This window comes from Anas acuta, chromosome 1 (genome assembly GCF_963932015.1).
Source record: "Anas acuta chromosome 1, bAnaAcu1.1, whole genome shotgun sequence".
NCBI classification, from domain to species: Eukaryota; Metazoa; Chordata; class Aves; order Anseriformes; family Anatidae; genus Anas; species Anas acuta.
Window position 1 is genome coordinate 204,693,071 of NC_088979.1, and position 23,488 is coordinate 204,716,558.

Below are 23,488 nucleotides of genomic sequence, written 5' to 3' on the forward strand. Positions count from 1 at the left end.
ATTACGTGTTTGTGTTCACGATCATGTAAGTGGTGTTTATGTTTACATGAGTGCTGGTAAGGACCTTGTTTTACCGGTGTTAGTCTGTTTTCCATCTGAATATGAGGGGGCACTTTACTGTGAGGGTGACAGAGCATTACAGCAGGTTGCCCAGAGATGTTGTGAAGTCTCCTTCACTGGAGATATTCAAAACCTGCCTGGATGCCATCCTGCACAATGTGCTCTAGGTGATCCTGCTCGGCAGAGGGGTTGGACTAGATGATCTTCAGAGGTCCCTTCCAACCTCCACCATTCTGTGACTGTGTGATTCTGTTTTGCCATCTGCTTTAATGGTATACATGTATGTCTCCATTTGTGTTCTTGTACCTGGCTCTTTGGAATGCACACTACATTATGCATACAGGAGCAGCCACATCCATCAGCCTGGGATGGAAAAAAGTCTACCAATCTAGTTGCCCCATAACAGAACGGGGAAGAGAAACCCGAAGAAACTGCAGCAGAGCTAACAGGGTGGACTGAGAGTCAGCACTGGCTAGGTTGTGAAATGAATGGGGAGGGCTGGCAGTTGAACTCTACAGTAATTGGACTGCCTTGTAAAAAAAGTGCAAGAAGAATCCAAGTTCAAACCTTTGAAAAAATTTTAGTGTTTGTTTTCTCCAGTAGATACTACTAAAGCATCTGGGTAGGTCCCTTCTCTGCAGGTCCAGCAGTGGCTTAGCTCTCCCAGCAAGCTTTGCCTTGAAGAAGCATGCAGTAACTCGTAACAGTGTGGATACTTCACCCTTTCCTTGACCGTGATGTGCAGGAGGTTAGGGCCCAGTCAACGAAGGTCATGGTCAGGCCCCCACAAGAAGGAGAAAGGCCCAGCTGCCCATCACCAGAGTTCTCATGGCATGAGAAAAATTGCTTTTCTCTGTGGAGGACAGCTCTAACTAGCCCCTGACAACTGGAGCAGAGAGAAATGATAGACTCAGGGTCTGGTCCTTAGGCAGATGGGGGCTTCTCTTCAGGAAAGCTCTCTTCTTTATCCGACAAATTCTCACTCTTCTTCTCAAGGTCAAAGCTCTGGAAAGAAGTAGGACAAGGAAATGCTGAAAATCATGACAGCTAAACTCTGCTGTGATTCTTTCAAGCTCAGTCTAGAGCAACATGAGCTCTTCAGAAGGTTGCTACTTTGCCCCTTCCAACCTAGATACGAGCAGCACACAAGCCTAGTGGTGTCACCAGCATAAGGCATATCTCTCCTTCCTGCAAAGTTTCACCCTTTGGTATAAATTCTGCTTTTACTGAGGGGCAAAAGGGCAGAGTTACTAACCATTTAAAAGAGGAAGGAGTGCAGGAAGTAGGGCCTTTCTTACCTCCAGTTCTCGCATGACCTCATCCATGAAATCTCCTGAATTCTGTTTATAAGCAACTGCCAGTTTGATAGCATCATTGAAGAGCTGATGAGAAGGAGAACACTTGTCACTCAAAGCAAAGGGCACTGGGTTTCTTTAATATGTGGAAACTGCACCCATACCCCAAGGAAAAACAAACAAACAAACAAAAAAACACTCTACAGCTACCTCTAGTTATCATGACTGTCATGAGTAGCCAAGCAGAAGTACTAGCACATTTTCTATTCTCTGTGCCTACAGCAGTCTCCATGTCCTTGGACTGTACAGAGAGGTCTCACAGACACTGAGCCAAACAGCTGTGTTTTACCTTCACTACATTAGTGCCATCTGCAGCAGACACAAAGTAAAAGGGTAAACTGAACTTCCGAGCAAAGTTGAAATTTTTCTGGGTCACCTTCATATCCGCTGGAGGAAAAAAAGGAAAAATGGTCATTAAAGTATCACTGTAGGCAGAATGTCAACATATGCAGGGATGATGGAACAGATGGAGACCAGAGTCTGATTTAGCTGTCATGGCCTGGTCTCTGCAGTACAAGGTCAGGTGAAGCCAGAGGGTTTTAAAAGCAACAGCAGACAATTGGCAAGAAGACAAAAAAAAGGAAAGAGCTCTTGTTGCTTTATCGACGGTGTTTTACTGCATTATAGATAGATTCTGATGTGCTATAAATGCATAATGTTTTGCAGCTCAGAACATATCAGCTCACTCGCTTTGCAGCAACTATGAATATTTTCTAGGTACATCCCTGTGATTTTGCTGTGTGTCCATGAGACCTGGATACCACTGGCAGCACAAACCATGCCTCTCCTTCCAGTTTGGGTGTTTTAACCGTACTTGCTCACTGCCCTTATGTTATGTAACCTATATTACTGTGAATCAAAGACAAACTCACAAATGAATAATGTACATTTTGTACAAGTGTACAAATGACTCAACTGTTATATATGTATATATATATTTTTTTACTTAGCAGGCAATTAGGTCCAGCTACTCCAACATCAGTAGGCCAGAGGCTTTCAGTTTTGGAATAAATTTACTTCATATTTATAGAACATGCTGACACAGCAGTAACAGCTCAAAGTTTTGACTAACAGACAGCTTGTATGCACAGAAGGAGGATGACTCCAGACAATCTTGCCTCTCTCACAGAAGCAACAGCTGAAGTAGTTCAGACCAAACACCTGCCAGTGAGCACTGCCCAGGTAGCCACTCTCTACCTCCTTGCAGGAAGCTGGCTCCACCATTTCACAGGCTGGGTCTGTGTTAAGAATGATCGTTTCCTTGTCCTGATGGAATACAGCAAAGGCAAGGGAGAAGACTTTCTTGGAGCAGTGTCCACTCTCATGTAGAACACTAGGAGCAGGATTCATCTACACAGAAGTAGTATCTATAATATGACTGTCAACAGCAAGTTCTTTTGTCTGGACTTCCTGTACAGTCCATGCAATCAATGGATTGAAGGTTAACTTGACACATCCTGTAGGAAAGGCTTTTCTTAGGTAAGATCATCATAGCCTAAACCGCACCACTGAATCAAATGAACTTCCACAAACTGCAGTGGGAGCCCAGACACCTTATTCAGATGGAGACACCTATTCATAGCTGTGATGACTTTCCACCATGAATGTCAGCAAGGATGCCCCTGTCTGACATGGTACTTTACAGAAAAACAATAGAGAAGGAGACTGTGGACCTATGGATATGTCTTCTCTCTTAGATGCTGAGCAGAAAGCCAATGCGTTATGCACTCTCACGGAATGCAGAAGACAGATCACAACCTAAATAACAGCAGTTATGAAAGCCTAGCTAGCATTCCTAAGAGGAGGCAATCATCCAGTCATCTGCAGTAGAAGGTGAACAAGTTTTCCAGCAGGTATATTTAGATACTGTGGCATGGAAGAGTCCCATGGAAACCTGCACACTAAATTAGCAATGCAAAGGCATTTACTGACTGCATCAGGGAAAGCCGCAGAATAGATCGTGCTCCTTTTCCACCAAGACATCCTATAATTTTTGACTAAGTACTGCTCCAGCTTTTGTGTACTTGCTGAATGAAATGGGCAGCATGGCAAGGACAGAATTGGAAGGACATCGCTTGAATAAACTTTAAATGGATCAAATTTGTATTTTCATTACTAATAAAATAAGGACAAGAGCTTATAAGACACCATGAAGGGCTACAAGAGGACCCAGCTATTTATTTGGTAAAAGACAGCCCTTGAGGGACTAATATTCAAGAACTTATCTGGATCCAACAGATGAATGACATTCTTTTACAAATAGGTAAGAAGAGAATAACTTCACAATTCTGGGAGGCTAAAAGAGGAAGATATACTCACCATCAATTTTATTGGCTACCACAATGCAAGGGATCTCTGGGCGGAATTCTCTCAGCTCCTTGTACCAGCTGCTCAGGTTCTTGTAGGTGACTTTTCGCTGCACATCAAACACCTTCCAAAAAAGAACCAGCTATATCATGGGTCCAACAGCTCCTGATAAAACTACTGCACCAAACATATGTACAGCATCCATAAAATTTTCCCAGGAGGACATCAACATGGGAAACTGGCCTTTGTTAGAAAGCATGTAAGAGAATATGGAGAACATGCAGCAAGCCTTGAAATATGCAGCCAGCCCCGTTCTTTGCATGATGCAGGCAACAGTCCCCCATTTTCCTTTACATGCTTATTTCATTCAATTTCATTCAATGACACTTTATCACCCATGACGTATCACTGGGAAAGACCTGTTCTGCTAAGTCAATAGGGTCAGATGTGAGGCTTCTCTAATATAACAATTACATTAAAATATCAGTAAAGTTGACTGATGCTCACAAGTGATGAGATATAGTGAAAAGTTAGAGCACTAATACAGACCAAGAGATCTAAGTGGGTTAGGAGTCAGAAAAAAAAGCTCATTTGAGCTAGAAAAATGGGAAGCTCAAAGTATGTGAAACTAGTAACGGCAGAAGACCAGAAAAGAATATCTTATGTAGTACCCCTGCAGAACATATTAAAACAGTTTTGTACTACATAATTCAAAAGTGACATTGCAGAGCAACATTAGAGTGCCATTTCCTTCACATCACCTGACAGAACTGCTTCTAAAGAAATGCATTTAGTTGTACATATCACATTATTGGAAATGCAGTGATGAAAGAAAGGAAACTTAGAAGAAAGAAAACCCAGGGAATGCAGTATTAGTGCTATCTGGAAAGATACAAGAAAGGTAAACATACACAACTACACTGGCTTTATCTGGTGAGAGAAGAGGAAACAAAGTAGGAAAGTTTTTTAAAACAACTGGAAGAGACAAGAAATATAGGACAGTACAATTGGAAAAAGTAACATACAGGTCAAGTATCAACTGGGACACCATCAGCCAAAATTCCAAGAGATCGCAGCTGGGACACTACCCTTACCATTATACAAGCATGAGCTTTATGGTAATAGGATGCATGCATACTCTGGAACCTCTCTTGTCCAGCTGTGTCCCAGAAATCTATAAGACAGAAAAACAAACAAACAAACAAACAAAAAACAAGCTGGGGATGATACAATGCCCTAAGTTCTGTTTTCCTTAGGACTTAAATCCAGGATGCAAAGACAGAATCACAGAATCGCAGAATTTCTAGGTTGGAAGAGACCTCAAGATCATCAAGTCCAACCTCTGACCTAACACTAACATGAAACCATATCCCTAAGCTCTACATCTAAATGTCTTTTAAAGACCTCCAGGGATGGTGACTCCACCACCTCCCTGGGCAGCCCATTCCAATGTCTCACAACCCTTTCGGTAAAGAAGTTCTTCCTAACATCTAACCTAAAACTCCCCTGGCGCAACTTAAGCCCATTCCCCCTCGTCCTGTCACCAGGCACGTGGGAGAACAGACCAAACCCCCACCTCACTACAGCCTCCTTTAAGGTACCTGTAGAGAGCGATAAGGTCGCCCCTGAGCCTCCTCTTCTCCAGGCTGAACAAGCCCAGCTCCTTCAGCTGCTCCTCGTAGGACTTGTTCTCCAGGCCCCTCACCAGCTTCGCTGCCCTTCTCTGGACTTGCTCATGCACCTCGATGTCCTTCTTGTAGCGAGGGGCCCAAAACTGAACACAGTACTCGAGGTGCGGCCTCACCAGAGCCGAGTACAGGGGGACCTGCCTATCTACTCAGGGTCACACATTAGGTTTCACCTCACTAATCTGAAACATTCCAGTACCAAGAAATCATGCAAAACTAGGATATTTTCTTAGCTGCACCATTGGTATAAACATTCTAGCAAAAGAGAAGTCATCAGATAAGAACAATAAGATAAAGCTAGTCAAAGGAGAAAAGAGTAGTAACAACGTATGGTACTTTGTCACTAGAGACGGCAATAGAAAAAAATATCCAAATGTCTTGAGACAGCTTGATTTCTTACATCTGTGTAAATCTGTGTTAGCCAGGTGCCTGCTAAATGAAATGTTCCATTGACTGTCTCCCAGACAGTCTGAATCTGCTCCTTCCAAGGGCACAACTGCTTCTAAAATTTTGAAGTTAGCCTGAGACAGATGGGTCCCAATTCATTAAGTACCTTGTATACTAGGTATCATGAAGCATACCTGAACAGTCATCAATATTTTAATGCCATTTTCTGTTTGTGTGCCTCAAGTAGAGATTTTTCACCCTCCTTTTGCTGGATTTATGGGCTAAAATTTGTGTCTTATATGTTGTATAAATTTATGCAGCTTCAAGTAAGAACCACTAGATGTAGTTATGCTGTCAGCTAGACTGAAGCACACCAGTCTCCATAAAGACTATTATGCCAGTAACTGGGAATAAGGTTCCACTAAGGGAACCTTAGTGTCTACTTTGTATTGCAAGACAGGTTAGTTTCTGAGTAGATACTGTATCTGACTTTCTGAATGGTAACTTCTTAAACTGCCCAAAATATAGGCAAGTATTCAACAGACTATATTTGCATTCATTCAAATGAATGGGTAGTTTTGCTTAGCTTCTAAAATTGCTTGATTCTTTCAATGTGCCATTCCAGAATCCTCACTTGCACTCACTTAGGCGATCAGCTCCAGGCAGGCATGTTCTGTATGCATCATACAAGGGTGTTTCCTGAGCCAGGGAAGCCCCGGGGGAGTACAGAGACCTGCTGGGGGCTAGCAGCTGGGGTGAGAGCAGCTGCCAAGGTGTGGGCAGGCCAGCAGTGACAGCAGCCACCCCTCACACCCCCATAAGCAGCCCCTCAGGAGCACAGTGTGGCAGTTGGCGCAGGAGGGTGCCCCATTCCACTGGCTGAGTGGGAGGCATTGAGAACACCTTAACCCTGCAGTCAGGCTCTATTCCCTGCCCATCTGCACAGGCCACGGGTGCTCACCTTGCCTGATCCTCAGGGCAGAATGGTGGGCACTTGTCTCAGGGCAAAGGCCGTGGGTCTGGCTGCGCAGTCTGTGCTGTCTGCCCTAGCAGAGGATGATGCTTCCACCAAGACAGAGCTACTGAAAGGTGAGGCTGCAGTGCAGACTTCTGACTGCATGAAAAGCCTAGATCTTTCCCTTGGGGCAGGCACAGGTGGCAGAACTGCCTGCAAAAGGTAGGAAGACCTCCAGCACCGGCTGGCTGAGCTGCAGTAGGCAGTGAGAAGGCTGCGTAGCATCAGGGAGGCTGAGGAGTTGGGTAGTTGGATCCTAGCACAGTCTGCAGGGGACTCAGCACACAGCAAAACAGCCCAAAACTCCCTCACTGTCACTCACTGAAGGGAGTGAGACCAATAACACTGGAGAGTGCACACCTTCAGGGCTATGACTTCATTGGCTTTATGGAGACCATGGGATGGCTCCCATGACTGGAGTGTTAATAGAAGGATACAGGCTCTTCAGGAAGGGCAGGCAGGGGAGGCAAGGGGGAGGCATCACCCTCCATGTCAATCAGCAGCTGGAGAGATGGAGCTCTGCCTGGGGATGAATGAGGAGCTGAGAGCTTATGGGTCAGGATTACAGGGAGGGCAGGGACAGGTGACATTATAGAGGGAGTCTGCTACAGGCCACCTGATCAGGAAGACCAAGCAGATGAGGTCCTCTATAGACAGATAGAAGCAGCCTCACTTTCACAAGCCCTGGTTCTCATGGGGGACTTCAACCGCCACATTATCTGTTGGAGGGACAGCACAGCAGGGCATAGGCAATCCAGGAGGTTTTAGGAATGCATTGATGACAACTTCCTTCTCCAAGTGACAAAAGAGCCCCTGAGGAGAGGTGCATTGCCAGACTTCATTCTCACCAACAAGGAGGGGCTGGTGGAGAATGTGAAACTCAAGGGCAGGCTTGGCTGCAGTGACTGTGAAATGGTGAAGTTTTGGATCCAGAGAGCAGCAAGGAGGGAGCACAGCAAGCTTGCTACCCTGGACTTTGTGAGAAACAGACTTTGCCCTTTTCGGGGATCTGCTTCGTAGAGTACTATGGGAGAAAGTCCTGGAAAGAAGAGGAGCCCAAGAAAGCTGGTTAATATTCAATGATCACCTCCTCCAAGCTCAGAAGCAATGCATTCCAACAAGGAGGAAATCAGGCAAAAATGGATGTACATGGAGGTTCTGGCCAAACTCAAACAGAAAAAGGAAACTTTGTGCTGTCTTATACTACAGATACTGGTTGTGTAAGAATTGCAGCATTTCCTAACTCAAAGCAATGATATACACTAGCAAGTCTGATGAAGGATCATCTCTAATTTTGTAAACCATATTTCAGTCATGAACCAACTGAACAGAATTCAGAGGAAGCATCAAGAATCATCAGAGATCTATCCTGTGAAAAAGGCAGAATAAACTGAGGTTATTTAGCCTAAAAGAGAGAAGAAATAAAGGGAAAAGCTACAACACTCAAACATGTGGAAAACTGATGCAAGCAGAAAGGGGAAGAAACTTTTTTAGTGCCCAGGAAACATAGAAAATAACTGTTTTACCTTGGATAGAGAAGATTCACACTGAGTGTCAAGAAGCTTTCTAGCAGTAAGGACATGTATATTGGAATAGATGACCTGAGCAGTCTTAATCGTTAAAAGTCTTTGACTAAATGAAATAGGTAAGTATCCGTGAAGAGTGTCATTAAGTAAAGAATTTCCCCTGTATAGAGATGTGCTAGATGACATCTCACAGTCCCTTTCAGAGCTGTGGTTTCTGAAAATGCAGAAATTGTAGTGACACAAGCAGCAGTACAGAAGTTCAGTGCTTTCATACTAATGGACAGCTAAGCTCTACCATGCCACTCTCTCACTCCCTTCCTCAAACGAACAAGGGGAGAAAATGTGATGAAAAAAGGCTTGTGGGTTCAGATAAGGACAAGGAGTTTGCTCACCAATTACCATCATGGGCAAAACAGACTCACCACGGGAAGATTAATGTAACCTTATTGCCTACTGCTAACAAATTACAGCAGTGAGAACTAAAACCAAATTAAAAACACGTTCCCCCACCATCCACCCTCTTCTACATCTTCCTCCTGAGCTGTGCAGGGGAAGGGGGAGTGGGGGTTGCATTCAGTCCATAACACTTCCTCTCTGCCATTCCTTTGTCTTCACTGTCCTCCCCTGTCCCCCAGCATGGGGTCCCTCCCATGGGATGCATACTTCTTGAAATGATCCTAGGCTTCCTGCAGCCTGCAGTTCTTCAAGAACTGGTCCGGTATGGGTCTGTACCATGGGCAGCAGCTCCCACCAGGCCTCCTGATCCAATGGGGGCTCTTCTCTGAAGGCTGCAGTTCCAGCCTAGAGTCTGCTCCACCATGGAGATCTGCTACACCATGGAGATCAGTACACCATAGGCTGCAGGGGGACAGCCTGCTCCACCATGGTCCTCCATGAGCTTCCGAGTATCTTCTGCCCCAGCACCTGGAGCACTTCTTCCCCTCCTTCACTGACCTTAGTGTCTGCAAGGCTGTTTCTCTCACTTTGTCTCACTCCTCTCTCCCAGCTGCTGTAGCACAGCAGTTTTTTTTCCTTTCTTAAATCTGCTCTTCCAGAGGCACAACTAGCATTGCTCATTGGCTGAGCTCTGGCCAGCGGCAGGTCCCTTTTGGAGCCAGCTGAAACTGGCTCTTATCTAACATGGGGTAGCTTCTCAGCTCTTCCCACAGAAGCCACCCCTTTGTGTCCCATCCCTTCCCCCAGCTACCAAAACCTTGCAATGTAAACCTGTTACACAGAACCACAAACTGTGCTTTGAAGGGACTTCTGTTAGAAGGGGGAGTGACAGAGGGGCACAGTGCAGCTTGCCTGTTTATCAGTGTGAAACCACTGCAATTCTGTGATTCTGATTCTTTCATTCTCCCATTTCCCTGACTTCTACAAATTGCCATTTGGCATCTCTTTGCCCATTGCAAGCACCTCCCCTGCCGTATTTTTGGGTCTCCGTACCGCTGCGTATGCCAGCAGCACCCTCGGCGTCCCCCTCCCTCCACAGAGCCGGCACCGCCCCGTCCCCGCGGATCCCCGGCCAGGGCACTCCCCGCTTACCCACTAGGACCGGCTTCCCGTCCACGCGAGCGCGGTGCTTGTACAGCGTCAGGGCGAAGGTGGAGAGCTGCTGGGGGCGGCTGCGACCGCGTTAAGGAGCCGACGGAGGCGCACATCCCCTCACCGCGCAGCGACCGCCGGCACAGGGCCGCCGCAGCTCCCCGGGCCGGACCCGGACCCGCCGCCCGCCGCCCTGCCCCGCCCCGCCCCTCCCCACAGCCCGGCCGGCTGAGGGGCGGCCCCGGCGGCACGACTGGGAATGGAGGGTCCCGAGCGGCGCGGCGCGTGGATACAATCCGTCGAGCAGGAACCTCTCCAGCAGCCTGCGGAAAGAGAACGGCGCAGGGTGAGGCCGCGGCCCCCTCACCACCCGCGAGGCCCGGCCGGGCGGCGGGGACCGGCGCGGCCACACACTTGGACTTGCCCACGGCGCTGTCGCCCAGGCAGATGATCTTCACGGCCTCCTCGGCGCCGGCCGCGGCCTCCTCCCGGGCCTGCTCCGCCGCCGCCGCCTCCGCCATGGCGCCGCCTCCGCGTCCCCGCTGCTACGCGACACGGGCCGCCCGCCCCGCCGCCCGCCCCGCCGCCCGGCACCGCCTCGCCGCCCCGCCCCCGCGGCAGCCGTCACGCGGTCGCGCAGAGGTCCCGGTAGCGGCGGAAGGCGATGGCGGCGGCGGGGCGCTGCGCGAGGCCGCTGCAGCTGACGCTGGCGCTGCTGAAGCCGGACGCCGTGGCTCACCCGCTGGTGCTGGAGGTGAGGGCCGGGGGGGCCGGGCCGGGCCGCCCGCGCCGGGCCGCCTCGCCCGCCTCGCCCGCCCATCCGCCGCGCCTCTGCCTGCCTTACAGGCCGTGCACGAGGTCATCCTCAGCAACCGGTTCCTCATCGTGCGCGCCAAGGAGCTGCGCTGCGGGCGGGAGGAGAGCGGCCGCTTCTACCGGGAGCACGCGGGTAGGCGGCCCGCGGGTGGCTCGCGGCTGCGGGGCCGGCGGGCCTGGGCGCTGGGCCGGGCCGCGTGACTCCAGGCGCCTTTCTCCCGCAGGGCGGTTCTTCTACCAGCGGCTGGTGGAGTTCATGGCCAGGTACCGGCTGCGGCTGCGGGCGGGCAGCGCGGGGCGCCAGGAGGGAGCTTGCGTCGCGTAGCAGGCGGGCCCCTGTCTCGCCTGAGCATTCCTGCATCCCGAGGGGCCCACCTCAGCGTGGGACGCGTCTCACACGGCGCTTGTGATGTGCTGAGGGGTGGGCAGATAGCAGGGATCAACTGCAGGAACGGCATCCCCGGTGTTTTGGGTTGCCATCACCCGGGAGGAGGTCAAGCTCACGGTCTGTTTCCAAGCCATGGTCTTATTTGCTGGTGTTGTGGTGGATCTGTGTCTTTTCTCAGAGAACACTGCGCTGCAGTTACATTATTTCGCTTCTTGGAGCTTGTCATATTTATAAGAACGAGAAAGCTATACCCTGTTGTAACCTTACCTATTTCTACTCTTTCCTTGTCCTTTTCTCAGTGGCCCTATGTGGGCTTATATCTTGGCCCATGAGAATGCTATCTCCCTCTGGAGAACCCTGATGGGACCCACCAAGGTATTCCGAGCCCGACACAGTGTCCCAGATTCCATCCGAGGAGCTTATGGCCTCACTGACACCAGGAATACCACTCATGGCTCAGGTAGGCTTTCTTGGCCGAGTGCTGGGTGGGACTAGAGATCAGTGAGGAGTGAATGATGGTGTTCTGTCTGCCTTTGTTTACTTTCTGTTCGGAGTGTCAAAATTCATGATTTGATCTCTCTTGCAGATTCCACGTGCACCTAGCCTGTTACAACCAAGCCTGGCACTTTTCTTTACATCCTCAGATTCTGCCCTTTCGTTTGAAACGTAGTGCATCTTTGAGGTGCAAGACTATCATCTCTCATCTTTTTCCTCTATTCTAACAGATTCACCAGCATCAGCCAGCAGAGAAATTGCCTTCTTCTTCCCAGAGTTCAATGAAGAGCTCTGGTACCAGCAGGAGGAGCCACATCTACGCTGTGGTCAGGTGTATTACAATGCAGAGGAGCGTGTTCACTGTGTATTCAAGGATGAAGAAACAGAGTTGACCTGAGTTACCTGGGGGTATGGCTTACTGATCAGGAAGTAGCTTCAAGCCACTCTGTTTGGGTCAGCCCCATAACAAGCTATAGAACCATGACATGTCATGAGGAGTGAAAGGGAAGGAAAGACCTAGTGCACATTACACAGAGCTGCTTGGGATTGTTGTTCATGCAGTGTGCAGGTTCTGGGACGCTTCAGAAAAAGCTTGTCCAGTACTTGGAGCAGTATTACAAGTTGATACAAATACATACCCATGCACTTCACCAATCCCTAAAGCACTTTGTGCATGAGCAGTACAGGTGAGTTCCTCAGAGGATTAGCTGGAAATGGGATTGCTATTTCCAATTATAGGTAGCTAGGGTATAAGCTCTGCCTTATACTAGGCTCCAGATTCTTTTTATTTACTCTGTTCTCTCAGTTCCTTAAGGAGGAAGAGGGGAAAAGGGAGGAAAAAATGCAATGGTGAGCAGTGTAATAGTAACTCTTATGTCATTGCTTTCCTGGATCCAAGCTAAGAAAAGATTTTCTTCAGTCTTGCGATTCATATCGTAAGAATCTGGTAGACGGCATGGTTTGAAGCTGTTTTCTAAATTAAAGCAGCGTATTTTGTCAGTTGAGTTTAGTCTGGACTAACAAACCTGCAGCACATCCTGTAGAAGTTACAGAAAGATGTGGAACAGTCTGGTGACTGTGAAGCATCTTATATTTTGTGCTTTTAGAGTTTCTGATCCATGAGGTTAGTACTTCTGGTGAAATTTGTTAGTGGCTCTTAAGGATGTGAATATTGTGAATCTATAATAAAGGTTAAAAAAGGGTAGTTGAATGCGGGTACACAGAAGCTGTAGAAGTTCTGCCTGGAGCTCTTTACATTAAGCCTTGTAACAAAATATCTAACGGCATCTCAAAGACTTAATTGCATACCCTAAGATTATGGGTTTGCTATGCACTGAAGCACTGAGTTTCATATCCTTTGTAAATTACATGGACAAAATCTTTCAGTCATCCTGATAATTGATAATAATACTATATGGTGGTGCATGAGTATGGTTTTGATGAGCGTGGCAGAACCTTGCATAGTACATCTGTCTTCTTGTACTAATGCATTTTGAGAATGTTTAATGCATTTAAACAGTCCCTTAATAGCTTCTTCCGATGCAGATTTTTTTTTTTAATCAAGGTGCCATGTCATACAGAGTGAAATTTCTTTCATGTAATTTCAGATGTGCTGTATCATTGAAGATACGTTTGTAATGTACTTAGGACAACAAGCTTGTTTGCTTGATGCCTTTTTCTGAAGTTTAACGTGACAAGTGTCAATGATAATAGTTGCTACAGCTCTGTTGACTGAACTCCAAATTAACTAGTGTGTTATTTTCTCACAGATCAAAAGCAAGTTTCTCTTTGAGTAGTTTAAGACTAAGTTTAAGCTATGTGAAATCTTTGGCACTTGTTCAAAAAAAGTTAATTGTTCAAAGTGGTGCCACAGAGCTTCTTTGCTTAAGAATACAAACATTTTTTTTTCTTTCCTTACTATTATATGAGATTAAATGCAGCTGTTATTTTGTTTCAGGTACAGATCAAAAGGATCTGCTGACTATTTCTGCATTTTTGCTGCTTTTATTTTTACTAGCAGTATCCAAAGGTGGATGTGTTCATGACTGAGTAAGAATTGATACAAGCCTGAAATCATGCAGTCCCGAATGCTACTGACAATTGATATTTTATTGGTTCCCCAAACTGAAGTTGTGTGTGTTTTTTCTTGCAACTATTAATCATTTTTTTTCACCTTTCTTCTTTACAATGTGTTTTCTTTATTGGTTATTAATTTGGGATGTCATTAAATGATAATTCCTATCTCTTTGCTGTTCATTTTTTGTGTTTGTTTTTCATAATCATTTAAGGTTATTACATTTGGTGAAACTGATACACTGTCATGATGTTTTCACAGCATAACTAAGAGCTAACATTTACTAGTACTTAGATAGCTGCCAGTTGTTAAGTTAGTATTAACATTTCTTTGGTCTAGCAAGACTGTACTTAAGCAGAGGTAGTCAGAACTGTCAAGTTCCATTTCCCCAGACAAGGTGTTTGTTTTGCAAAACAAAAGATGTTCTGTGGAATTTATCAGGAGAGCTAATATTGAAATTAGATGTTAATTAGATGTTAGATACAAGAGGTAATGTCAAAAATATTTTTTTAATGTCTAAGGTAGCCTTTGGATTTGAGACGACAGCAAATGCTTATTTTGAGGGCTCTATTGGCATCCTTTCTGCTTTTTCGCCCTTCCTTGTAAGAGCTTGAGATTTTAATTTTTTTTCCACTACTTTTCTAGTGACAGTTAGCATCTATATTGTACACTGGTGCCTTCTGGTTCTCTGATGATGAGTCACCTTTGATTTTGTAACTTACAGTGATTTTTAAATCAAAACAACCTATACCCTTTCTCAGTCTTCTTTTCTTGCTCCCCCATTCCCCGTCCTTAATCTATCTTTAAAGAATAATCAATTCAACTTGTGCTGTATTTTTTTATATATTTTTTTTGCACTTGAGTCAAACACCTCTTAAGAAATCTTGGTAATGCCTGGCATATGCTATTTCTTCTTCCATACTGATTTTCAGTTTCTTTATTTGAACTCCAAATGTTCTGGTTTAAAATATTACAGGCAAATTATCTGAATGTTGGTTTAGCTTAATTTTGCAATGTTTCATGCTGCAACGTTCTGACACACAGTAGACAATTGTATGTTTGTTGTTGTTGTCCACTTCTTAAAAAGGCTTAAGCACCTTCAGCCTCTTGTTTATTCATGCCTGAATAACAGTATATATCTGAATATTAGGTATTCAACACCTAGTGGTACTTGAATATGAGACTGAGATGTTTAACCAGTTTGCTCACTGTGGAGGGGATGCTTTGGTATTTCATAAAAATACTGCAGTCTTTTAAGTATAACTTGACCAACAAATTGCTTAGCTCCCATACTTCTTGGAGTAAGGATATGGGATAGATTTCTGAAAGTTATCTATAATTTCTTTTCTCTGGAAAAAAATAACTACCGTCATTTTTAATGTAAGTATGGAGCTTCAACAACAGCTTGTAGAATTGACTTCTCTTTTCTTAGGTGTTTTGTGGAAAATGTAGAAGTCGGGTTTTGTTTCATAGAATCACAGAATGTCTAGGTTTGGAAGGGTATTTAAAGATCATCTAGTTTCAGCTGCCTGCCATGGCCTGGGACACCTTCCACTATACCAGGTTGCTTAAAGCCCCATCCAGCCTGGCCTTAAACACTTCCAGGGATGGGTTATTCATAACTTCTCTGGGCAACCTGTTCCAGTGCCTCTGAGTAAAGAATTTATTCCCAATATCTAACCTAAATCTTCACTCTTTCAGTTTAAAACCATCAGTCCTTGTCCTGTCACTACATGCCCTGACAGAGAGTCCCTCCTTTTTTCTTGTAGGCCCCCTTTAGGTAATGGAAGGCCCCAATTCCTTCAGCTTGTCTTCATAGGAGAGCTTCTCTATCCCTCTGATCATCCTCATGGCACTCTCTGGACTCATTCTAACAGGTCCATGTCTTTCTTGTGCTCAGTCCTAAGAGCTGAATGCAGTACTCCAGATGTAGTCTCTCAAGAACAGAGTAGATGGGGAGAATCACCTCTGTCATCCTGCTGGCCGTGATGCTTCTGATGCAGCCTAGGATACAGTTGGCTTTCTGGTCTGCAAGCATATGTTGCTGACTACTGTTGAGCTTCTCATCAACCAACACCCCTAAGCCCGTTTTGACAGGACTGTTTTCAACCCACTCACCACCCAGCCTGTATTCATGCTTGAGGTTGCCTTGACCCAGATTCAGGACCTTGCACTTGGCCTTGTTGAACTTCATTGTGTTAACTTGGGCCCACCTCTCAACCCAGCCAGTCCCTCTGGGGTAGATGATGTCAGTTGCTCTTCTCTGATCTGCCGATGCTGTAACCCCATTGTAGAAGGCCACCAGATTTGTCAAGCATGATCTGCCCATAGTGAAGCCATGTTGGCTGTCACCAATTACCTTTTTTTTTTCATGTGCCTTTAGCATATTTTCCAGGAGGATCTGCTCCATGATCTTGCCAAGCAGATGTGGCGCTGACGGTCTTCCTTTTGTCACCAATATGCCTATAGGAACCTTTCCTGTTCTTGATGTTCAGGTCTAAATTTAATTCAAATTGGACTTTAGCTTTCCTAACCTGATCCCTGGCTGATTAGACAATATCTCTATCCCTCCTAGGCTCCATGCCTTTGTTTCCACCCTCTGTCTGCCTTCTTTATCTGTTTTAGTTTGGTCAAGATCTCCTTTCTGCAGTGCTGGACACGCTTGAACTTCAATATGAACTTGAATCAAAGGCAGCCGAGTGGTATATTACAAATGATATCTCCAATGTGTTTTTCTCCATCCCTTTGGCAGCACTGTGCAAGCCACAGTTTGCTTTCACTAGGTGGGGCATCTAGTACACCTGGAATCGACTGCCCCAGGGGTGGAAACACTGCTGTACCCTTTGCCATGGACTGATTCAGACTACACTGGAACAGGGGGAAGCTCTTGAACGCCTGCAATACATCAGTGACATCATTGAATGGGGCAACACAGCAGCAGAGGTTTTTGAGAAAGGAAAGAAAATAATATAAATTTTCCTGAAAGCTGGTTTTACCATTAAATACAGTAAGGTCAAGGGACCTCTAGAGGAAATCCAGTTCTTGGGGGTAAAATGGCAGTCCGGATGTTGCCATGTTCCAACAGATGTGATCAACAAAATAACTGTTTTGTCTCTGTCAACTAGCAAAAAGGAAGCATAAGCTTTCCTAGGCCTTGTGGGATTCTGGAGAATGCATGTTCCAGGCTACAGACAGCTTGTGAGTCCTCTGTATCGAGTGAGTCAAAAGAGGAACTACTTTTAGTGGAGCCCCAAGATAAAATAGGCCTTTGAACAAATCAAACGAAGTAATAGCTCATGCGGTAGCCCTTGGTCCTGTCCATAAAAGATCAACTGTGCAAATGTATTTTATGCTGTATGCTGCAGCTGGGGAACATGGCCTCACCTGGAGCCTCTGGGGGGGGAAAACAAACAAACAGCAACAAAAAATAAAAACTCGAGGTCAATCACTGGGTTTCTGGAGCTAGGGCTATCAAGGATCAGAAGCCAATTACACTCCAAGTGAAAGGGAAATACTAACAGCATATGAGGGTATTCAAGCTGCTTCAGAAGTTGCCAAGCAGAGCTGTGCTTCTGTACCATCACAGCTACCTGTGTTTCACTGGAAGTTTGAAAGGAGAATCCTCACTATATGTCATGCAACCAACACTGCATGGAGTAAGTGGGTAGCATTAATTCCGCAGCAGGCTTGAATGGGGAAACCCAACTGCCCAGGAATCCTGGAAGAGAACATGGACTGGCCAGAAGGCAGAAATCTTGGAGTATCAACCAAAGTGTAACTTGTGCCATAGAAACACCACCATATAATGAGTTGCCAGAAGATGGAAAGTATGTATTATTCACTGACCGATCCTGTTGTGTGTTTGGGAGCTATCTGAAGTAGAAAGCTGCTGTGTGGAGTCCCCCGCTATGAGCTGTAGATGCCATGGAAGGGGAAAGTGAGTTGAGTCAGTATGCAGAAGTGAAAGCCATCCAACTGGCTCCAAAAATTGCTGAAAGAAAAAAGTGGATAGTATTCTATCTCTATGCTGACTCATGGATGGTGGCAAATGCCCTGTGGGGGTGGCTGCAGCAGTGGAAACAGAGCAGCTGGTAGTGCGCAGAGGTAAACTTACCTGCTCTGTGGCAAAGTATTGCTGCCTGGGTAGAGAACCTGGCCATAAAGGTGTGTCACATAGATGCTCACATGCTCAAGAGTCATGCCATGAAAGAATATCAGAATAATGAAAAAGTGGATTGAGCTTTGAAAGTTAAAATGTCTCAGATGGACCTGGGCATACAGGTGAGATGCTTGTAGCTCGATGGGCCCATGAAACATCAGGACATCTGGGGAGGGATGCCACACACAGATGGGCTCACGTTTGAGGGCTGGACCTGATCATTAAAGCCATCACACAAGTCATGTGAGCTGCGATGAGGCAAGCCATGAGAGTAATATTCTCCCTGGAATAGGGGGCAGTGTCTAGGATTTTGATATGGTGAGGCCAGGCAAATTGACTATATTGGACTGGACCACTCCCACAAACTTGTCAAGGCAAATGTTACATACTCGCCATGGTAGAAACAACTAACGGGTGGCTGGAAACACATCCAGTAAGCCATGCTACCACCCAAAACACCACCTTGGGCCTGGAAAGGCAAGTTCTGTGGCATTGTGGCAGAACATGGCATCACTTCATTAATGACCCTCTATCAGGGAGTGTTGTGATAGAACAAGGGGGAATTATTTTAAACTAAAAGAGGGTGGCTATAGGTTAGATATTAGGAAGGTGGGTGGTGGTGGTGGAATTAGATGATCTTTAAAGTTCCTTCCAGCACAAACCATTCTATGATTCTGTGAAAGTAAGATTCACCTGTAAGAGAGTCAACTTGTTTGTGTAGTTAGATTTAAAGAGGCAAATCTTGTCTTTCTTGTTATCAGCATTTTACTTCTCCACAATTCTGGCAACAGCTGGACACTAGCTACTGAATAAGATTAAATGTGTAAAAGGAAATACTAAACAGCAATGGACACCACCTGAGCTGGGTACGGTCTGGGTTATTGTCAGAATGGGAGGAGGGAGAGATTGACCTGTAACTCAGGTACCCACATGCCTACTTTGCATCATCAGCTGAGCTCTACTGCAGCCCCCCTCTGGAGTTCTCAGCAGTGATACTCAGGCTCCACCACATGTGCCACACGTGTCACCTTTGCCCAGGTCACAGAATCACAGAAAGATGGAGTTTGAGAGACAGCAATAGAGACTGACTAGACTAACAACCCTACTCAAAGCAGGGTCTCCTACAGCAGGTTGCTTTGGTGGTTATCTCATTACCCTTACTGTAAAAAGTAAAATAAAAAAAATAATAAAAAAAAAACACTTTATTATGTTTAAGTGAATTTTTTAGTCTTTCAGTTTGTACCTGCTGTCTGTCATCTATTCACTGGATACCACTGTTTACTGCCTCCTATCAGGTATTTATGTGCACTGGTAAACCCTTCTGAGCTTCTCAAGACTGAACAGTCTCTTGGCCTCTCCTCACTTATCAGATGCTTAAGTCCCTTCATCATATTCACGGCCCTTTGCTGGACTGCAGTTTTCCTATGGCTGTCTTGTCTTGGTGAGCCTAGAACTAGTGAGAGTACTCTAGAGTAGCCTTACAGGTGCCAAACAGAGTGTGAAAGATCTCCATTGACTTGCTGGCAATGCTCTTGCTAATGCATCTGACGATGCAGTTGGCATTTTTTGCCACAAGGGTGCATTATTGGCAATGCTGCTGACCAGTGTCATGGTAAGCTTGTTGGTCACCAGGACACCCAGGTACTGAGCATTGTCACATGGAATTATTCCTGCCCAGCTGGAGGATATAATATTTCTCTTTACTGAACTTCATGAGATTCAGTAAATTGGTCCATTTCTCCCTTAAGGAAATGAAGCCCAGGGAGGAACCGTGCCAGATCGGGAATGCCCCCAAGGAACTGAAGCCTGTGGAGGACCCATACTGGAGCAGATTCACTCCTGAGGGAACTGAAGATCATGGGTGAAACACAGCTGAGTAGAGAAAACGAGTAAGAAAGAAAAAGTATTGGAAGAAATAAGTAAGAAGTAAGGAGTGGCAAAAGATTGCACAACATGCTGACCTCAGCCTCCTGCAGTCTCATCTCACCAAAAGAATTGTGAAGAACTGAGCATAACACAAAAGAAAAACAAAGGGAGTTGGTACCAGGGAGAAGAGGAGTTAGGCTGAAGCTGAGCCTGGGAAAGGGGAGGAAAGGTTTCTATTTTATTTTATTTTATTATTTTTGGTATCTCGTTTTTTCCTCAGTACCTGAATGGGTAATTAAAAGTGTACATTAATTGGCAGTGACTTAAGTGAAATTCCTCAAGCTGAGATTGTTTTGCCCATAATAGCGAATGTTAGGGTCCAGGGATGACAGGCTCCTGGGACTGTGGGCAGAGAGTGGGTGGAGGTCCCAGGTGAGAATAGTCAGCAATATTAAGGCATATTAGTACCCTCAGGTCTTTATACTTTTTGCCTTGCTCATTCCTCTCGGTTTCCTGACTTCCTCCATGTTGTGGTTACTGCATGTAAGACTGCCCCTAGCCTTCATATGCCTGAAAGCTCTTTCTTATTTGTGAGTATCAAGTCTGGTGGAGAGTGTTCCTCATCACCTCCCCGATCTCCCCTATCAGGAAGTCAATGGCAATGCTCTCTGGAAAATGGGATTGCTTGTGCCATGCTTGGCATTGAAAGTGGTGCATACCTGCAAAATTGGCTTGAAAATGCCAAAGGTGAGAAATGCTGGTTATTGGAAACAGATTCCAAGGATGCTCAGACTATGTTATGCCTGGCACTTGTCTTCAGAAGGAACATGATTCTGAACTGTTCCAGCCTGACAGGTCAGGCAAATTGCTTTCTGGCATGGTTTTGGCTGGGATAGAGTTAATTTTCTTCTTAGAGACTCACACAATACTGTATTTCAGATTTTTGAAGAAAATAGTGGTAACACACCACTGTTTTAGTTGTTACAAAGCAGTGTTTACACAGATCTAAGAACCTTTCTGCTCCTTGTGCTACCCTGACAGTGAGGAGGCTGGGGGTGTACAAGAAGTTGGAAAAGGACGCAGCAAGGACAGCTGACCCAGGATGACCAAAGGGATATTCCTTACTGTATGACAACATGCTCAGCAATAAAATCTGGGGTAAAGAAGGAGGGTGGGGGTGGGGATTTGGAGTAATGTCATTTGTCTTTCCAAGAAACTGTTATGTGTGATGAGCCCTGCTTTCCTGGAAGTGGCTGAACACTTGTCTCCTGATAAGAAGTAGCAAATTAATTCTTTGTTCTGCTTTGCTTGCATGCACAGCTTTTGCTTTACCTGTCCTTATCTCAACCCCTGCATTCTCAAACTTTTACCTTCCTGGTTCTCTCCCCCATCCCATCTGGGAAGAGTGAGCAAGCAGCTGCATGGTACTTAGCTGCCTGTGGGGTGAAATTACAACACTCCCCAAAACACCCGTTGCTCTCCATTGTTGAGCAGAGAGCACAGAATGACTACTGCCAGTGAGTTTGTCATCTTTGTGCTACATTAAGTTACTACTCTAAACACGTCAAGAAATCAATGAATTGTCTTTAAATTTGGTTATCATACCAGCAGCACTGTCTTTCTATGCAAAACTTTTCTTAAGGGCTCTTGCTGTGCTCCCTCTGTTTGCTCAAGGCATGCTACATTCCGGCCTCCTGCATTGCCACAGACACTCTTGCTAAATTATTCAAGCAGGAAACCATTTCTAAAACTTTAAAACATACATTTCTGATTCTCTGTCCTAGCTTCACATGGTGAGACCATTCTTCAGGTGCTTACAGCAGACACTGTAGCTCTGACCAGCACCCATGTGCAGCTGTGATCTGGCTCATACCACTCATGAAGTGGGTCTTGTTGCTAAATGCAAACATCTATCTCCCTATGTGTGTCAGGAACCTGTTACTCCCAGTAAAAGGAAGGAATATCAAACTGCCCTTCCTAACTATAACAACTGGGATATCTGATATGGCTGTAGTGTATGTATATAGCTAGACATACTGCCTCTGTGTAGAGCAGGAATTTGAGCAAGAAGGTAAAATCAATAGTACAAGTGGTTACGGAACTTCAACTGCATATTTCCTGTTGCAATAATTTATGTTTTCCACAAAGTTTGTTGACATTCAGGTATTTCATCATGACTGATAAGACACTGTTAGATTATTTAGCTTTTTCTCTTTTTGATACTTCAAAAACTCTGTGTGTACTTTTTTTTTTGGCCTAGAGTGTGAACATTTCAAAGATGGGGAGGTGTTCTTTCTCCATTTTTCATTCTTCTACATTCTGATGCAATTGATTACAGCAGATGTAAACAGGTTCAAAGTTATTGTATGAGTGACTACATCAAACTTCTAATAGCTCCCTGTGTGCCTTGTTTGGAAGTTTCACAAAAACATGCTAGGTGGCAAAGTGAAGTGCTCTGGGCATTTACTGCTTGGCACTGAAACCCTGGTGGCATATTCTCTGTGGAGGGGAGCCAGCAGGGAATGTATACCAAGCAGACAAACTGGAAGCAAGAAAACTAACTTTTCTCTCAAACTTCAGCATTCTATTTAAAGCATCTTGTTTGAAGTGCAATAATTGGCCCCCGGGGCAGGCTTGGCGCCCAAGTCTGGGCAAGGGCTGGGTAAGAAGCCTTAGAGGTCTGCCCCATGCAGCATGAGGACGGGACTGGTGAAAGGATGAGAAAGGGATGGAGATAGGGCTGCAGTTGCCATGGCTGTCCATTAAATAATCATTAGGCAAGAATCATAGAATCATAGAATGGCTTGGATTGGAAGGGACCTTAAAGATCATCTAGTTTCAATCCCTCTGCTATAGCCAGGGATGCCACCCACTAGATCAGGTTGCTCAGGGCCTCATCCAGCCTGTTCTTGAACACCTCCAGGGATGGGGCATCCACAGCTTCTCTGGGCAACCTGATCCAGTGCCTCACCACCCTCTGAGTAAAGAACTTCTTCCTAACATCCAACCTAAATCTCCCTTCGTTCAGTTTAAAACCATCCCCCCTTGTCCTATCATTATCTACATGAGTAAAGAGTCCCCCTCTATTCTTTTTATAAGAACCCTTTATTGAAAGGCTGCAATGAGGTTTCCCCGGAGCCTTCTCTTCTCCAGGCTGAACATTCCCAGCTCTTTCAGCCTTTCCTCATAGGAGAGATGTTCCAGCCCTCTGATCATCTTTGTGGCCCTCCTCTGGACATGTTACAGAATCACAGAATCACAGAATTTCTAGGTTGGAAGAGACCTCAAGATCATTGAGTCCAACCTCTGACCTAACACTAACAGTCCCCACTAAACCATATCCCTAAGCTCTACATCTAAACGTCTTTTAAAGACCTCCAGGGATGGTGACTCCACCACTTCCCTGGGCAGCCTGTTCCAATGTCTAACAAAATAATGACCTGTGTTATAACAGGTCGACATCTCTCTTGTACTGGGGGCCCCAGACCTGGACACAGAACTCCAAATGGGGTCTCACAAGGGCAGAGCAGAGGGGGACAATCCCCTCCTTTGACCTGCTGCCCATGCCTCTCTTGATGCAGCCCAGGATACAGTTGGCCTTCTGGGCTGCAAGTGTACGCTGCTGGCTCATGTTGAGCTCCTCATCTACCATAACTCTGAAATCCCTCTCTGCAGGGTTGCTCTCAATAGGTTCTTCTCCCAGTCTATATTCATGCCTGGGATTGCTCCATCCCAGGTGCAGCACCCTGCACTTGGACTTGTTGAACTTCATTTGGTTCACGTGGGCCCACTTCTCCAGCTTAT

At 45.7% G+C, this 23,488-nt stretch overlaps 2 protein-coding genes across 4 annotated transcripts; one reads left to right on the top strand and one right to left on the bottom strand.

Moving 5' to 3' along the window:
* Nucleotides 1–620: 620 nt before the first annotated feature.
* On the bottom strand, nt 621–10,507 carry RABL2B (RAB, member of RAS oncogene family like 2B). 2 transcript variants are annotated; one of them, XM_068670241.1, is made up of 8 exons: nt 10,301–10,507; nt 10,180–10,209; nt 9,887–9,966; nt 4,817–4,896; nt 3,735–3,846; nt 1,705–1,802; nt 1,359–1,442; nt 621–1,065 (listed from the first exon to the last, which is right to left on the bottom strand). In XM_068670241.1, the coding sequence occupies exons 1-8, from the start codon at nt 10,405–10,407 to the stop codon at nt 985–987; spliced, it is 672 nt and encodes a 223-aa protein (XP_068526342.1). In that variant the 5' UTR covers nt 10,408–10,507; the 3' UTR covers nt 621–984. The 2 variants fall into 2 exon arrangements, with proteins under 2 accessions (XP_068526342.1, XP_068526343.1); XM_068670242.1 differs by having other exon boundaries at nt 10,311–10,477.
* On the top strand, nt 10,470–13,830 carry NME6 (NME/NM23 nucleoside diphosphate kinase 6). 2 transcript variants are annotated; one of them, XM_068670244.1, is made up of 6 exons: nt 10,471–10,640; nt 10,733–10,835; nt 10,927–10,966; nt 11,390–11,550; nt 11,816–11,993; nt 13,543–13,830. In XM_068670244.1, the coding sequence occupies exons 1-5, from the start codon at nt 10,551–10,553 to the stop codon at nt 11,980–11,982; spliced, it is 561 nt and encodes a 186-aa protein (XP_068526345.1). In that variant the 5' UTR covers nt 10,471–10,550; the 3' UTR covers nt 11,983–11,993; nt 13,543–13,830. The 2 variants fall into 2 exon arrangements, with proteins under 2 accessions (XP_068526344.1, XP_068526345.1); XM_068670243.1 differs by having other exon boundaries at nt 10,470–10,640; nt 11,816–13,830.
* The last annotated feature ends 9,658 nt before the right edge of the window (nt 13,831–23,488 follow it).

Coding starts and splice junctions, on each gene's coding strand:
- RABL2B (XM_068670241.1), bottom strand. CDS start 10,407: ATGGCGGAGGCGGCGGCGGCGGAGCAGGCCCGGGAGGAGGCCGCGGCC. Junction 10,210..10,300: donor AGCGCCGTGGGCAAGTCCAA/GTGTGTGGCCGC, acceptor CTCTTTCCGCAG/GCTGCTGGAGAGGTTCCTGC. Junction 1,443..1,704: donor ATGGCACTAATGTAGTGAAG/GTAAAACACAGC, acceptor CCTTCTCATCAG/CTCTTCAATGATGCTATCAA.
- NME6 (XM_068670243.1), top strand. CDS start 10,551: ATGGCGGCGGCGGGGCGCTGCGCGAGGCCGCTGCAGCTGACGCTGGCG. Junction 10,836..10,926: donor CTTCTACCGGGAGCACGCGG/GTAGGCGGCCCG, acceptor TTTCTCCCGCAG/GGCGGTTCTTCTACCAGCGG. Junction 11,551..11,815: donor GAATACCACTCATGGCTCAG/GTAGGCTTTCTT, acceptor CTATTCTAACAG/ATTCACCAGCATCAGCCAGC.